Here is a 17,235-nt window from a genome sequence, read left to right on the forward strand (position 1 = left end):
TAATCAACAATACGGTGCTTTTGAGTATCTCGTGCTAACTCTTAATTCCCCCCCGCACTGCTTGGTTGTTGACACTTAATGAAACAAACAGATTTGTTTTGTGGCCGGCACAGTGGGGAAAAAAAGCTCAAATGAATATGTCCTGTCCAGGATGGGAAGCCATGCAGAGGAAGTACCTCACATGGGCCGCTCGTCAAGAGGCCCTTTGTTTTACGAGGTTAATGCCTAATTGATACGGGCTTAATGAGATCGGGGCAAGCTGGCCCGCGGTGTGCGAGCCCGGGGGCTGGACGGGCCGGCCGTAATTGGAACGGACAAGCCTTGTGTGCCACGACACACGGGTAAAGTTCCATTGGAACGCAGGAAGAGAGTGGGAATGAGCAAGGAAAGGTGACAATGACAAGGGAGAATGTCGAGCCAGTGGGAATTTGGGAGCTTTGGATTGGGAATTCCATGAGAACTGAGTCGGGAACAATGGAAAGCCAGCACAAAGTGGGGGAAAAGACATGTAGATTCATTTTGGGGCTGTTTTTTGCTATTAAAAAACTCACCAGGAAACACCAATGTCATTCATATTCTTTATATTAGCGCTACAACTGGGTTAAATTAAACTTCAATTTTCTGTCTCTCCTTTTCCTACAAATTGTCTTTTTAGCCCCCTTTTTGAGTCAGACTATTCATGCAAGAGTCCCCAGCTCCTCTCCAGACAAGCTTTTAGCACCCAGGGAGGGAGGGGGTGGATAGTTAGAGGGCCTTTTTTAGGTTGGGTTGGGGGGGTCACATGCACTTCAGCAAACCTTGAAGAATCGGGAATGAAAGCTATAGAGATGGTGGGTGGCTATAATGAAGAAAGGAAAAGAAATAATGACAAGTAAAATTAAAAAAAGAGGGGTGCCTGGGTGCATATTAAAGGGACGAAAGGGGAGGTTTGGAAGGAAAAGGAATATAATTGGACGCAAGGCTTGACTCACATGAAAAGTGCCAGGGCGGGGGTAGAATTGAGGGTGAGAAAAGTAAGTTGGAGGTACAGTAAGGGTGAGAAAGACAGCCAGGGGAGGGATGGACTGCAGTGAGTGTAGTGAGTGAGAATGAGGCTGAGGGAAGGAAGGAGGAGAGAGGACCCCTCTGCTTTCCCACACTCGCGCCTGTTCCCACACTGGACCTAGCTAATCCCTGTCTTAATTGGGGGAGAATTCCAGCACACATGTTCGCCTGGGATGAGCCCAAGCTGGAAGACTGGCTGGATGCTTTCGTGTGCGCTATGGGGAAATTTCTTACAAAAATCTAAATTTACTTATCGTAAAAATAAAAAAATAAAAAAACTTTCTCAGGAAAGGTTTAAGTTTAACATTAATTGTTGAATTGTTATCCCAACAATAACAATTACCTCCATAATTACCACTGACTCCTTGAAATCTCTCATTTGACTCATTTGAAGTGTTTTTTTCATTGGAACAACACGGAAAAGTTCCCTGATTATTTCCACTATTTGTCCACAAGAATTTAAGGTTAAAAACAAAACAATTTCCATATTATAATACTAACAAGATGAGACAATCCCCCTCCACCCATTTTTCAAGCTTTATTTGCAGTCGGCCCGGTCCCCATCCACTAAACCTACAAATATAACCACTCTTCTTTTGCTAATGCCTATAACGTTTAAGTCTTGAAATGTATGACATTTTATCATTTTTAATAGCTTTGATCATAAAAACCTTCTCATATTTAACAGCCATTCTTACACACTTTACGCCATTCAGTATCAGTTGACACATTTTAGCCAGAGGCTCCAATATACAGGCGAGCGGGTGGTGGGGGGGGACAAGAAGATAGTAGTAACATAACAAAACACTTGTGAGTGGCAGTTTCGTTCCTTCCTACCTCTTTACTCACCAACAGCTCATACAATGGAAGCGTTCCTGAGGAGGTTACTTAAGTTTCGACAGCACAAACACTTGGGAGGCAGTGGAAAGGAACTAAAGTGATCCGTCAAGGAACATTCTCAGCTTTTAATCCAAAACCTTGCGGTTAATTGGACAGGTTGAGGATGAATAGAAACAGGTGCTGGGAAACAGGACATTGTAGATTATACATTTTCTTTAGTCTAATCCTGATGACTAATGATGGGGGGAAAAACACTCAAATCATTCGAGGACGAAATGCAATCACATCTGGTCAAACATACAAGCGCTGTATCGAATGTTTATCACAAAACTGGCACTTAAAAAAAAAAAACTTTTGATGATCCCTTCCACCTTCGGGCTTCTTTTCATCCCCCTGCTCAGTTTTTATCCAGTTCTTATTTTTTAGTGCTGTATTTTCTCCAATTGATGATGACTATACTCACTGTTTCTCCATATAAATTCTTCTCACATTCCATTGACTAATTACCTTAATCAATGAAAGTGTTAAATTTGATCTTCTTGATAAAGTTTTGTAAAAAGCTATAGAATGTCTTCTTATAGGTTTTTTAATCCATTTTATGTAGTGCTGCATGCCTGGAGGTTTGTATGAATTTTATATTATGTTATAGAAGTTTCCAATTTGTTTTTCTCTCTTAATTGAAATGTATTCAAAATTCTGGTATAAAGGCTCTTAAAAAAGTCATTACAAGTCTTCAAATTTGATGTAGGAACCACTGTTGTGGCATGTCTTATGAAATCATGGCTTGTGCTCTGGCTCCAAGAACGGGAGTGAATGTTTAGTTGAACTTTATTTGGGTTTTGAACCAAAACCTGCTATTAGTACAGGCCTGTGAAGACCTTTTCTAAGCACTTTGCTTGATGAATCCTTGTCCGTTTGCCACAACACTGACACAGTGCAAAGCACTAAGTGGCCTTATTAGCGCATAGTCCTCGTGTTGGGTGCTTTTTGTGCTGGTCCCCCCTGCGTGCTCATGTCGGACGTGGCGAGGAGGTGGCAGCTGTCTGGAGTTCAAACAGAAGGGTGGTGGTCCGTCATCATTCACTCCCTTTGCCTTTCACCAACTATTTTGGCGGGAAAACTCCCGAGGATGCATGGTTGAAGCTCCCTGAGAAAAGGGGTGGCCCACCTCCACTCTTGCGCACCATGTCCTCTCTCGTCTTGATTGATTTTCAGTGCACATTTTGGAAGGGATTACAGCCATCTGCGGACCCTTGACGAACAAAAGGGGCCTCCTCGCTCTCTTCCCTTGACTACTTCACAGGGATAACATGCTCACACTTGTTTTTTCATTCGGAATTCACCTCTCAACCCAACTTTAACCAAGGGCAACCTCTGATGTGGGAAATGGATCCTGCAGTACTGAAGATTGCCACTGGAGGCTCTCTTCAAAACAGGGACATTCACTTCCAATGAAGGCAATTACTGATAAGTGTAATTTGTCAGGATTCGTTTATGTCAGGGGTGCTCACACTTTTGAGATGGGTCATATCTCATCAACACCATGGGTGCCGTATTGAAGCATAATTGCGGCACGTTTGAAGTGTCCAAGATCAATGTATCACTTAACAAGCGGCTGTCTCAGCTCGCTTATATTATCAAATGTGAATCAAATCTTACTCTCAAGCGGTATACCAATAGTACCTCTGCGATCAATTGTTCTCTTTTGATTGACGCTGGCAGAGAAATAGCGCTTCAACGATATTGTCTTAGTGTAGAAGTCCAGATTAGACGGATGAACCAGATCGTCCATCATTGTCAGATTTCCCGTCGTTAGACGGTCGGAGATGATTGCGTGGCCTCTTTGGAGAATTCTCACCCCGCAGTTCCAGCTGTCTGGAGGGTGTAATGGGAATCCGGGATGCCAGCGTGCTCGTGGAAATGCCCGTGCTCAGCTGGTGGCGGCGGATCTGTGGCGGACACTCTAGACTTGTCCTGTTTGGTTGCCAAGGATACAGCTGCTTTTCCGTCACTATTAATCAAATACATGCTGAAACGAGACACGAGCCATTAAATTGCTTCCTGATGTACTGGGAAAGATTGACTTTCATGTGATCGTTTAAAGATTTTGTGGAATTTTAATGGAGAAAAATGGTTGGTCAGAGAAAGAAGCCCTCAGAAGTTTTACCTCATCGGCTGTTATTATTTAATAGACGATCAATCCCGGGAGGCCAAAACGATTGCACCGTGCCGATGCGTCAGCCACGCTTTTCCCAAGCAGCTGTGGAGGGTGTTGTGGGAAAGACTTGCCCCCCATTCCAGTTCCAAATATTTTAAAAAGAACGTTATGGTCAAATAATTGCACGGGAGGATGAGTCGGAATGTGTTTACCAACTAGTAGCTCACTGTTTTGGTATAGTCAGAATTTATTAACCCCAGGAAGAAAACTTGTCTTGTTTGTGTCCATGCTTGTCTTCAAAGCTTTTGAAGCATGTAGTATCCCTCAACCTTTCCTCTGGGGCATGTTTGGCGGAAGTCCTTGCACGCCTGTATGGCTCTCCAATCTCTTTCCTAAGGGCGTCACGCTTGGCCCTGTCGACACCTTAACCACACAAGACCAAAGGAAAAGGCAGGGCTTTAGTTTTGGGGGGCCTCAAGAACTGAGGGAAGCAGCAGCCTTGTTTCCGGACCAGTTAAGTGAAATTGGATCAGTTCCCACAACATTGTGGTTAGAAAATCAATGGCCAAGACAACAATAGGCATTCATTGTTATATATATATATGTATATATGTGTGCGTATTGTTCTAAAGGCATTGCTCTTTTTAATGGGGTTCAAGTGAAGGTCACAAAGACAACAATGAAGTTGTCATATTGTTGCTTGATAATTTGTGTCATCGGATTTCAGTGTTTATGAGATTTAATTCTGAATTATGACCCGAGCAGGCTTGCCTACTGCGTCACCTAGCACTTTAAAACAAAACAAGAAAAGGTTTGCTCACTCACACACGGCCAGAATAGAACGAGCGACTGTGAGGCACCTCGGCTGGCTTTATGGCAATTTATTGCTTCCTGGCTCGTGAAAATGGCAGCGCGACCACAACAGAATTCCAACCTGTGTGTTTTCTAACGCACACACACTCCTTAAATCTTGTTGGCCTTCTCGTTCAGGCTTTTAGCTCACAGTCATGGCTACTTCAAGTGACTTATGTGTGAGAAAGGTTTACCCTTGAGCTCAAACTGAACCGTAAGCAGGGTTTTTTTCATGGATCAATTCATGTTTTGTTAGTAATTAATCAAATACACACACCAAAAGAGTTTTTCCTTATAGTGTATTAAAGTGGCACAAACTGAAACAAAAACAATACTGATACATTTACATTTTTAAAATTTCTTATGCACATAATTACACGTTTGTTCTATTTACACATTTTTACACATAGCAGTGTTCTTAAGACTTGGGCACTTAAAAGTTGTTTGGTACAATCTCCTGAAATAGTGCACATAAGAAAACAGCATATTCTATACATATATATTCACATATTTTTTGCCTTCTCAATTAGAAAACATTTTGTCTTCACCTCCTTTATATAAGATTATTATGTTTCCAGAAGAGAGCAACTTGTCGACTGTACATACTTACAAAATCTGTATGCACATATATTAAATTCTCAGCTGCACCATAGTGCTACATATACTTGCTTTGTATTTATTTGGTTTTTAGTTTTTGCAGCATCACGATTCATTCCCTTTCTTCTTTCACGCAGTGCAATTTGCTTTGACTTTGAATCTCCTAATAACAGCAATTTTAATAATAACAACATTTTGTCTCCCCATGGGGTCCATTGCCATCAATTACCTGAGTTTTCATGACTCCCAAAGAGGAAGCCAAATTTATATATAGAATCCAATTTGTATGTAGAAGCTAGATTAGTTTTCTTTCCCCGACCAGCCTTCTTTGTCAGTAGTATTGGTTCAAGTAACTTCAACTAGCCATATGTGTGTGTTTTTTAACCAATCCGAGTTTTTTTGGCCTCATGGGACGAGGTATACTGAAGCTGCCATACAATAATGTCAACATTTTTCTGCTCACATTCATTCAGTTATTCATGACCATCTCTGGTGGATGTGTTCACTTTTTGTTTCTTCGTCATATTTTAGATCAAATCTAGTACAGCATGATTGATGGTCCCATTGAAGGCCCAGGTACCAAATATACAGCTTGTCACTGGTTCAACATTTTCTAAAAGCTTCTGTTCTCCGCGCCAACCAGAAGGCTGATGTCCCAGCACCAAAACAAGTGGCGCCGGTATTGCACTGAACTGGGTTTTGGGGGAAAGTCCATTTCTCGCCTTTAATGGCCACGCGTGGCTTCTCCCTCAACTCAGATCGGGCCCAACGGCGTGTTCCGCGTCAGGTTTTGCATCGTAGACAAACTGCGACACCGTTTCGAAGCTCAGTCTACGGGAAGTTCGCACGGAATCTGCTGAGCTGCTTTTGCCGTGGTGTAAGCCTGCAAAAAGTCCTTGTAGCGAGGGGCGCAGCCCAACCAGGCCTCGCCGAAGTGGACCCGACCGGTGAAAAGGAAGCTGCCGGGTCCCGGTTTGACACCGCAATCCAGCAGGGTCCGGATGTCCCCCCGGGCGGCCACGCGGCTATTGCTGGTGAAGAGGGCGTACTTTTGGCGAAAGACCCGCGTGGCGCTGACCTTGATGATTGCCGCTCGGAGGTTGCCGTCCTCCTCTACGGACCTGATGTTGCCTCGCACCACTGTTGGGAAACAAGACACACAGGTGAGATGTTGAATTTACTTTACAACATTTTGGACTAAAAAGTCATATTTTCTCTATATATATTATTTCTAGGAATGTACCATATTTTCCGAACTATAAGTTACACTTTTTTCAGAGTTTGGCTGGGGGGGTCATTCCACCTTTGCACCACCAGGGTAAATTTTAAGCTCTCTCCTTATAGCTACTTGCAGAAATTGCTTTCTTTATATAATCTTTTCATGGTCCACTTTCCATATGTTCATTTTGGGGCCGAAATTCCTAAGTCGGAAGTGTGCGACTTACCAAAGTCACTGGTGCACACGGCCATGAGGATCTCTGTGTCGTTGCAGGGTCTGCACGCTTCTGAGGAGAAAATGGAGGGAGAATCGGTTAACGTGCCCATATAAATCTTCTTTCCCCCAAAAAAACAAGAAGAAAAGCACACATGTGCACGAATGCGTGCCACAAAGGAAGGAAGGACCAACCACTAACAGACAGCTGCTACTTTACAGTTGAGGCTCTAAAGGTGCACGCTTCTCTGCACTGCACATTTACAGGCTAAAATGCCCCCTGTACACCCCGTTAAAGCCTTCATGGGTGTCTGCAGTCACACCTCTACAAAGCCTCAGGAACTAAAAGAGGGAGCGGGCTGGACATCAAAGATATCGCACCATAATCTTGGTTGTAAAAAAAGGGAGAAAAAACGTCCTGACCATCTATTGAAGTCTAACTTCCTAAGACTCAAAATCAAAAAGAAAAATGAACCAACCCGTAAGTTAACCCTGCTTTCTAGTTTGGCAAAAAGGATTTTAATAGTTCTTGAGGTTGACAGGAGGCCCCTGTCCCACTCTGCACATTCCCCATAGTAAAAGCCGCTTGATAAATGAGATTCCTTCCTCGCCAGCCCTAAAGCAAATTTAATGTGGATGTCTAAGGGGGGAAGGGGTGGGCTGGCGGTCCCAGGCTTCAGACAAGTCTACCCACAGAGAGGCAGTTCAACAAAAGAGGGGCGCATCTCAGCTGGGGAGAGGCCTCTGTTGCCAAGGAGACGGCAGTAATCCCAGAATGCTCCAGCGGCACGCATTCAAAGAGCTGTGGAGTCTAGAGAGAGCACCCGCATACTGTGCTTTTGTAGCCCCCCCTATCCCGATGCCCCGCCACACTCCCCCTTTCTGCTCCAAACCAACATGCCGCTAGTCTCAGGAAAGTTTGCCCACTTCCTCATGGAAAAGTTTATAGTAACCAGCAATCAGGGGCTTAGCAATTTTTGGGGTACTGCATTTCAAGCGTCACACTGCATCTTTAGATTGGGTCCTTTTAATACCTCACCAAAATTAATTACTCTTCGCAGGGTGATAAAGAATACATGACTGAGTATTTTTTAGATGATCTATTTTATTGAGTATAAAACTGATTCAACAACTCACCAACAGTACTGAAGTGGTTGGAGTCAAGCGACAGGTGCGCCGTCCAGTCCCCCCTCAGCTCATAGCGGAAGGATGCGATGCGCCGGCTAATGTCTTGATGCGGCGTCGCTTGCATGAAGAGAGCCACTTTCTCTCCCGGCAGTCGGCTGAAGCAGCGCACCCTAGGCGGACGGGGCGACTCGGGTCGGTCCCCCACCAGGAGCTCCAAGACGCCGTCCCTTTCCAGGTAGAGCTGGGCACCGCGGAAGTGCTCCGAAGGCTTGACGCAAGCCGTGATGAGCCCTGAGCTGCCGCCGCCCCCCGGGCCCACCGCCAGGGAGGGCAAGCGGGGGCTGAGGGTGAGATGCAAGGCTCCTTTGGGGTACAGCCAGTGCAAGGTGCCCTCGGAGCAGTGGAGGGAGATCTGCTCAACGCTGCCTTGCTGCTGGGATAAACCACTGAAAGGAAGAATGAAGATAGTTGGTATCTATAGTAGAATTCACGGTCAGAATTTCAATACATCTATTTGTCAGCAATCAAATCATGACATGTATTGGTATTGTTGGCTCAAAATTGGACCATCTGAGACAAGACCACAAAAAACTATTACAAAACAACACAATTTACATGTATATATTTTTAAATCAAGTTCTCTAATAATAATAATCACATTAAAGAAGTCAAAGTGCTAGTCTTGACCAAAAAATCCCAAATGCACCCTTATAACCAGTCTAAGACAAGAACAAGACAGGTCAAAGACCCCCAAAATGTGGTCTAGAGACTCCCTAAAATTTAAAACAACACATCTCACAAACACTCATTCACATCCACACCTATGGATAATTTTGAGTCTTCAATGAAGTTCAAATGCATTTTTATTAATATGTGTGAGAAATTCATATGCCACCAGACATTCATATCCAGAAACCTCAAAACTCTGAGACACCATTATAATATTCAAAAAATGATATCCACCTAATAATTTAAAACGACATCCCTATCAATGCCCCTGAAACATCTGTCCCTCAACATTGACTGTAGTATAATGCAAAAATATTATGACCAACACCCCCCTCCCCTCCCCAAATACCCAATGTACAAAAGTTATTCCAATTCCTGCCATGCATGCAAATTGCGTGTTCCCCATTAATCCCCTCAGTCTCCTGTGTGTCTGGACTCTGACGCCCTCCTATAGTCAAGCCCCTCCACCAACATTTTGATTGCCCCCAATGGCCAGCAAGTCTCAACACGCTGTGGTCAGACAAGCACTGTCCTGCAGCTTGTGCACCCTCATACCAACCACCTGTGGGCCCCTATTCAATTCATATTTTTTTCCCAAATCCATTTTTGTAATACTTGCCTTCCTCTCCAGCTGCATTGATCTTCAGAATAGTTGCTTAGTGCTGCATGGAATAAAATCCAAATGGTGTAAATCCCCAAAACATGCATCTTCAAATATAACAAATGTAAAGTTTTAAAAAAAGTACATAAAATAACTATGCTATAAAACCAATCTGTTGCCTGAGTTGACAGCCATAGTGTTGCATCCTCTTCCGATAAGAGAATGTGTCCGCTAACTGGCTGTCTGTCTTCTCCACACTGAGTCAAGCTCTAAAAGTTTATTCCCCTAAAGAAACTTCAACGTCCAATCAGCTACCGAGGTAGGAAACTTTAAACCACTCTCACAAGTGGGAGGAAGAGGGCGGAGTTTTTTTCCGGGTGGGGGGGTGTTCTTGGGAGTCGGGCAAAGGGGGGTGGGTTGTTGTGTGTGACCTGAAGAAAGAGTGACAGTGCACAAGTATGTTACAATTCTCCATTGTGTTGGCTCCCACCATGCATACTATACAGCAAAGTAAGTGAGACAATGTGAGCAGTTTGTCTAGTCGCCCTCCTCCATCCCCCACTCTATGTAAATGTGCTTTTCCCATTTGCAATCACCTCCATCAAATGTTGTACGGATGCAAAACATGTTCATAGAATTCAAATAATTGTCCCTCATTTAAAAAATATCTGATTTAGGCCTATTTATTCATTTTTTTTCATGTCAGTGCGTTTTTTTCTCCTCTTGATTGTCATCAACTGACCTTGGAATGCAAAGTTTGTTCTCCCCGTACTTGCGTAGGTTGTTTGCAGGTGCCTCAGCTTCTTCTGTCATACCAGAAACTTAGTTATGGTTTTCTTTTTCCGTCTAATTGGTTGGACACCATTCCCATCATCCGTCAGTTTGTATAGAAAATGGAGAGTTCATTAAGCCATTGATATGTAAAATAAGAAAAAAGTTTGTTCATGTAAAATTGTTTAGTTCTTAATGAGTTGATTTTTACTTGTAAGGTTTTCTAAAAAAGAGACCCAGTTATAAAGTACAACATATGGTCTGTTGCCACACATTTCCACATGTATATCATATATAAAAACTCATTTGAAAGCCTAATATGGATAAAAGTTGGTAAAAAAAATACTATCATATATTTGTAAGTCTTGGTTTCCCAGATTTTCAGCTCAAAAATCGAATTTCTCATTTTGCCACTTCATGTTTTTTTCCACAAATCAATACTAAATGTGAGTTGTTGTTTCATTCCAAATTAATTACAAAGTCTTTACTATTACAACCAACAAAAAAATATATTAAAAAATCACTTTCCTAAGAAATTGTGTGCATCGGTCATCTTCAAATCTCAGTTTAAAAATCCAATAACCAAACAAAGACCCATCTAACAGTTCAATAATACTAATCAAATTTTCAGATCAATATGATGTCCTTGGTGACTGGCCCTCTTCTAGTCTGCTGACCCCAAGTCCCCCACTGTGCTTTGCCTTCACGCCGCGGTATTTAGAAGCAAATGAAATATTCTTTTGTGCAAACACCTCCATCCATTTCTTCAAATCACCGGCTCTTAATCCTTGAAGTATGCCATGAAAGTCAACGCCCGCTGATGGAGTTATGACAAGGCCGCTGCGCCCACACAAAGGCACATGTGCAGAAATCCAGCAGCTTTATTGTCTCCGGCAAGGCGGAGCTTTTTGCTCCTGGGGGTCATTTCAAAGAAGGACTGCAAAAATGAATTCATTAATGTCAAAGCTTACTGATGGAACGACAAGTGTGCGGATTACTAATATGATCCGCAGTACGTCAGGTTCCCCGCAGGTTTGTTTTAATGCCGTTTCTGCTTAGGATCTTGAACAATATGACTCACTGCGTCCAATTCCCGCCATGGTCCACTTGGTTAGCATGCCATCTCACCTGCCCGTCAATGAGAACGTCATCAAACGACCTCGTTGTACGTCTACGAGAGTTGGCATGCACTTGTGTGTGTTTGTTCTGGATTCCATCAGTGTGAGTGTGAGCTCAAATATGGGGAGGATGTACTAACAGTGTGGTGTCAACTGTGTTTACGGGACCTTGGTGTCTGTGACTTTCCCTCAGTGTTGCGTTTCGCTAAGATATTCCCAAAGAGTTGTTGTGGGAAGTTTCACTGTTTAGTGTGTAGGTGGGAAAAAGGTGGCCCTTTATTTTGATCAATGAATGTATAATACTTAGTGATGAAGTGTAAAAAATGTAGGAAAATAAAAAGTACTTTTCTAGATTTTTTGTATAATTATATTGCATAAATAGTTGGATTTTTCGTATACATAATGCTTCTAAATATGAAATTAAACTGTATTTTTAGTAATTGGGTTATTAGCTGAATACAAAAAGTATTCTTTCAGTAGAAAGTATTATTACATAAATTGCATGGTCAGTAGGTAGGGTACAACCTGATTTGGTTGCCAGCCAATCACAGGGCACAATGAGACAAACAACCATTCATGCTCACACTTCTAGCTACGGACAATTTAGAGCACGTGTCAAAGTGGCGGCCCGGGGGCGAAATCTGGCCCGCCGCATCATTTTGTGTGGCCCGGGAAAGTAAATCATGAGTGCCGACTTTCTGTTTTAGGATCAAATTAAAATGAACAGTATAGATTTATATTAAATTTCCTGATTTCCCCCTTTTAAATCAATAATTGTCATTTTTTAATCAATTTTTTCTGTGTTTTAGTTCAAAAATCATTTTGTAAAATCTAAAAATATATATAAAAAGCTAAAATAAACATTGTTTTAGATCTATAAAAAAAACTGAATATTCAGGGCTTTAAATCCAGTTCTTTTAATCCATTTATAAAAAAAATCTAAATATTATATCTAAAATGGTCCGGCCCACATGAAATCGAGTTGACGTTAACACGGCCCTCGAACCAACCCGAGTCTGACACCCCTGATTTAGAGTGTTCAACCAGCCTACCATGCACGTTTTCGAGATGTGGAATGAAACCGATGTACCCAGAGATAACCCACACAGGCAATAGGAGAACATGCAACCCTGCATGATTATTTAATACAAACAATTTTGATTCCATTTACGTAATTTTCCTTGTTATATTGATATTTCTCATACAAAGGACGATATTACACTTGACTCTATATATTTATTGCCAAAAAGTGGTTGTATGAACCTGCATCAATTGGAGGAAAAAAAAGGATTTCCCATGACTGTTTCGTAACTTCCCATGGCACCTCAGTGCTAATCGGTCTGATCTTCCATGGCCGCTGTTTGTTTTCCAGCACTGAGTCATCTATCTATCTGCTGGTAATGAGATCTTGTCACAGTGCCCCTGATAATCAGCATTCCTGCACAATGGCAGAAAACCTCCACCGCTTGTGTTGCGTCTTTTTGTTTGGCCTGCTCGCTTTTGGTCATGGGAAAGCCAGTGACCATTTTACACATCCATTTGATTGTTGTTGTTTTTTGTTGCGCTGCATTCTTTCCATGACGTGTCATTAGAAATAGCCGCTAAATATCTATTTACATCAACTTAAATAACCTTTTCCATCGCACCTCATAGTTTTAGGTTCAAACAGTTCCCTTGAAAGATAGACTGATTTTCTGTGTCCCGCTCCATCATGCGTAGATGAAAAGACTAAATCATTTCATTTGTGGTTTTTGCGGATGCTGTCTTCAACCCACTGGAACTTTTTTGTTGTTGACTCAGTGCAATGTTTTCCCACAGCTGTGCGCAGGTTAAGCGGCGCCCTGAGTCGCACGGAGGCCAGAGGCTGTGAGAAGAGTCGGAGGCCCCGAGGTAGGCGAAGCGGGTCAGATGACCCGATTTTAGCACCAGCAAAAATTTATCAAGCCGATTTAAGGCTTCACGTTGATATTTTTTATTAAACCTCAAAAACATGGCAGAAGCGAATTGATACGTCGTTTTGACAAATCATAAATTAGGACTGCTAAAAACTTGAAATTTTCCTCTGTTTGTACCTTTTTATTTCCTCGTCGATCCCCCCGACACCCCCCGTCGCCAGGGTGACATGTGAAAAGTGACAATTACTTTCTCATTGCGCTTTCTCAGGATCCTAATGCGCGTGTTTGTTTGTTTGACAGTAATTTTTTTCCTTCTGCCTCCTCTCAGCTCGTGTGAGCGTGCGTGGGGGGGCTTTTGCGTGAAGCCTAGCAGGAAAGTGAATACGAGGCAGCAGATAAACAGAAAGGCTGGATAGCAAACGCAGCTGGAAACACGTAAACGCCATGAGAATGATCCCTAAATGCTTTTCCAAACATGTAATAGATCACTTAGCTGCACTGTCACAATACTCTTGAGTACTTTTATCTTTTCCATTTGGGATCTTTTGTCAGTAAATTTAAAAAAAAAAGCTAAATATTCATTTCAATATTTTCAATTTCCAGCTTGGACCGCCATCCTTTTCTGCACACTACCCTATTTATTGATGAACATGTCAATTCATCTCACATTTACCATGCAATCTTCCATTCCCCAGTTGTTTCTCATTCATCATTGTGAATTTCAGTCTCTTTAAAACCACTTTTCTACTTGTGGCATTCCTGCCGTAGCCTGCACTCATCTACCCTTTGACTTCTTTTCCTCACTTTATGCATCCGTCAGCTCTATATATAACCTAATTATAGCGTCCGGGTTCAGAGGTCACAGCTGTGCGCCCCCCGGGATGGTCCATTTGCAGAATGAAGGCACAGGGTGCAGGTGTCCAAAATAGACTTCTGATCTGGGAAGTTATTGAAACAGAAGCCTCTTTTTTAATGCCTAATACCATTTTTTTAGCATATATTTAAAATGTATAGCATTTTTTAATGTACTGGCTTTTACAGTTTTCACTTTAAACAGCTAGAATTCAAGATGAGTTAGGCTTCAGAGCAATTTTGACGTCCTGACAATGTTATGGCTAAAACCTATCAGACAATTCAATGAAAACCATTCTATTAAACAAATGCACATCTGAAAAATGGACATCTTCATTACTGTTTAAACAGATTTAGCGTCTATCAACAAAAAAAAAGACATCAAAATCTACGTACAAAGCAAGCACGCCTGTTTGATCCCCCGACATTCCTCCCCATCCAAAACACACGGGAGCAGTTAAGCTAAAAAATAAACAGAAGCCAAGCTTTTAAGCAGTTCTTGGTCACCACCAAACAAGTCCACATTCTTTTATTATTTGACAGTCAGATTGGGAATAACTGAAGAGCGAGAAAAACATGTGCAAACACCATAGACTGCACAGGAAATTTCTCCGGAGGTTTCCGAGCTCATCAAAGAAGTTAATTGCTGCCAGATTGATATGTGGATTACTGCACGTCCACACAAGCGAAACGCTCTCTAAAAACACACACACACACACACACACACACACACACACACACGACTAGCTGGCCACGACAGTGTTGTTCTTTCTTTGCATTATTTTGGAGGGAAAATCATCTCGCATTGTGCAAGGCCTCTCCTTTCACTTCGCCTTTACGGCGGCCATTAAAGAAGGAGACTCCTGGTCCGGAGTTTTGTAATCCAGCGGAGTGCATTGTTATCTGCAGTCCTGCCTCAGGCTTGGCGGGGGCCCCTGACGGAGGCTGTTGTTTGAGCCTAGCTGGGCGTGTGGGGGGCGGGGGGTCAGACAGAGGTTCGCCGCTGTCTGTGTAGTTTTAGCTTTTTAATGCCGTCCTGCCCCCACCGCTGCTTCTAATTGGCCAGATCAATTTGGAGGGAAACCGAATTTAAGAGGCAGAATCCCTCCAAAAATGGACAATGGACGGTCCGAGTGTTTTACATATGTCCACGGAGAAGACAGATGTTGGCGTTGACGACCACGTCCACATTTGAATAGGCCTTATTGGATTACAATGGATGGGAATACAAAGGCTTGGCGTTTTGGCGGCCTGGCCAGATGCATCTTTCTGGCGGGCAAAAAGGGACTCAGGTCCTAAAATTGGTCTCTTAAGTACTTGATTGTTGGAAAGTTGTAAGGCAACTCAGCAATTTTCCAATTAGCCTAAAACATAGTAACGATTCATTGAGGGGTCAATTAACCATTCAGGTTAGACGTGAAAACAAATCTAAAACAGGATGCTTATTTATTTGTTTTGCCATACCTGAAATTGTCTTGTATTTTTTTTCTTCGTTATATATTCTATGAGATTGATTCAAAGCCCTTAAATGGAATTGAATCTAATATCGTACCATTGTCCAAAGAATTGATATTGTCTTACGTATATGGTCATAAAAAACGTGATTCACACCCCCAGTAATTAAAGTTATTCAAAGTAAATCTAAATAAGATAGGAATTCCATGGGGTAATGCGTCAAAGTCATATGTAATTGTGGTTTTAGTCATTCCGTTATCTTATCTACTCATTGCCTATCTTTATTATTTCAGTCACTTCACAGTGCAGTCATTGTAAAATGAGACCTGATTTATCTGATTAGAACAGACCAACATCTTATCTAAAGACATCTATTCCCTCTCCGCCAATAAATCACGCAATTATGAGGTAATGTCTCTTTAAAAACGAATCGAGTGAAATATGCAAAAGCACTTTTCCGCACATGTTTCGGCTGACATAAGTGGATACAAATCTCACCCTTGTGCACTCAAAGTGCAACAAACTGCAAAATCCCAAAAGAATGCAGGCTCAGTTTTGGCTTCTTTTGTTGCTTGACTATTCTTCATCTCCTCCTTCAACCCCTCCTCCTCGCAATTGAATGCCCTCATTGAAGATCATCCCGGACCATGCACAATGTAATCTGCCTTCCTGTTCACATACCCATACACACACACACACACATAAAATAGATTTGAAACTAAATTAGGAACCCCTCGTCCTATGGCCATGCCTATGTGTGCTGATTTATATAAAAGAACATGAAGGAGACATTTTCTGAGATGAATAGTGTCATGCTAGATTGTTTGAAGGGCTCATCAGTGCATCACTAATGTTTCACACAAAAGATAAAGAATTTATGATTGTAAGTATTGTCTACTATAGTTTGAAAGTTAACGGTAAAATGATTCAACAACACATACAGATTACATTTCACCCAGTAGAAATTGACAAAAAGCTAAACAGCTGTTCCCCTTTTCAGCCGAGAATGCGGACGTCGGTCAATGTGACGCCCGCCATCCTCCCCGTGGGTTAAATTTCAGCTCAGAGACTTCATAAAATTATATGACTTTGATGCTGTGAAGTTTGTAACCAAAGATGGAGCGCAGTGTTATCCTCATAAAATACTCAGTTTATCATGCACTGACTAGGATTGAAAGTACCTAATAACAATTTACTAGTAGCTATGTAACAACATATTGATAACATAATGAACCTTGAGGATAGTATGAAATACTACAGGTGACTGTAAAATGATAGCAGACCATATTTTGAACACAAATCCATTTAAAAAGGACAGAAAAAGGTTTAACATTTAAATTAGATCATTTAGTCTTCCTTTCTAGTTGTAACATCACAACCAGGTTTTCTCTGATCATTTTTTTTTAGATGGAATAACTACAAAATGGTTCAAAAGTAGCCAGATTTGAACATTTAAAATACATTTTTAAGGTCATTCCCATTTTTTTACATAGTTACTATTTCATAGCACCTTTAACTTTCTAAATTGAGTGAGAGGATTTGTGGCAAATAAGAGGATTATGTTGTGACATAATAATACTCAAGATGATAATTCACATGTTTGAATGGTAGCTGACTGTGAGTGTAATTGCACACCAAAGATGAATGTGAAGCCTCCTTTTTATCTGGCGTTATCTTTCAACAGTGCCATTCAGAGACTTGATCAGCATCCCTCAAAGCCCTCACACATACACACAAGCCCACCGTAGTGTCTTCCCTTATCA

General features: G+C 41.9%; 1 protein-coding gene and 1 long non-coding RNA gene across 3 annotated transcripts in view; both read right to left on the minus strand.

Annotated features, from left to right (window-relative positions):
• Nucleotides 1-17,235, minus strand: part of LOC144093212 (uncharacterized) — a 117,167-nt gene that overhangs the window by 57,521 nt on the left and 42,411 nt on the right. The window lies entirely within an intron of this gene.
• metrn (meteorin, glial cell differentiation regulator) lies at nt 5,177-11,365 on the minus strand. 2 transcript variants are annotated; one of them, XM_077626445.1, is made up of 4 exons: nt 10,124-11,365; nt 8,061-8,497; nt 6,937-6,996; nt 5,177-6,631 (listed from the first exon to the last, which is right to left on the minus strand). In XM_077626445.1, the coding sequence occupies exons 1-4, from the start codon at nt 10,192-10,194 to the stop codon at nt 6,318-6,320; spliced, it is 882 nt and encodes a 293-aa protein (XP_077482571.1). In that variant the 5' UTR covers nt 10,195-11,365; the 3' UTR covers nt 5,177-6,317. The 2 variants fall into 2 exon arrangements, with proteins under 2 accessions (XP_077482571.1, XP_077482570.1); XM_077626444.1 differs by lacking the exon at nt 10,124-11,365 and adding an exon at nt 9,400-9,838.

This window comes from Stigmatopora argus, chromosome 18, assembly GCF_051989625.1.
Source record: "Stigmatopora argus isolate UIUO_Sarg chromosome 18, RoL_Sarg_1.0, whole genome shotgun sequence".
Lineage (NCBI taxonomy): Eukaryota > Metazoa > Chordata > Actinopteri > Syngnathiformes > Syngnathidae > Stigmatopora > Stigmatopora argus.

What these genes read in the sequence shown, in the direction of transcription:
- metrn (XM_077626444.1), bottom strand. Translation starts at nt 9,488, where the DNA reads ATGCATGTTTTGGGGATTTACACCATTTGGATTTTATTCCATGCAGCA. An exon ending in CAATGCAGCTGGAGAGGAAG is followed by an intron (nt 8,498 to 9,399) that starts GCAAGTATTACA and finishes TCTTCCTTTCAG; the next exon opens with TGGTTTATCCCAGCAGCAAG. An exon ending in CGTGTGCACCAGTGACTTTG is followed by an intron (nt 6,632 to 6,936) that starts GTAAGTCGCACA and finishes GTTTCCCAACAG; the next exon opens with TGGTGCGAGGCAACATCAGG.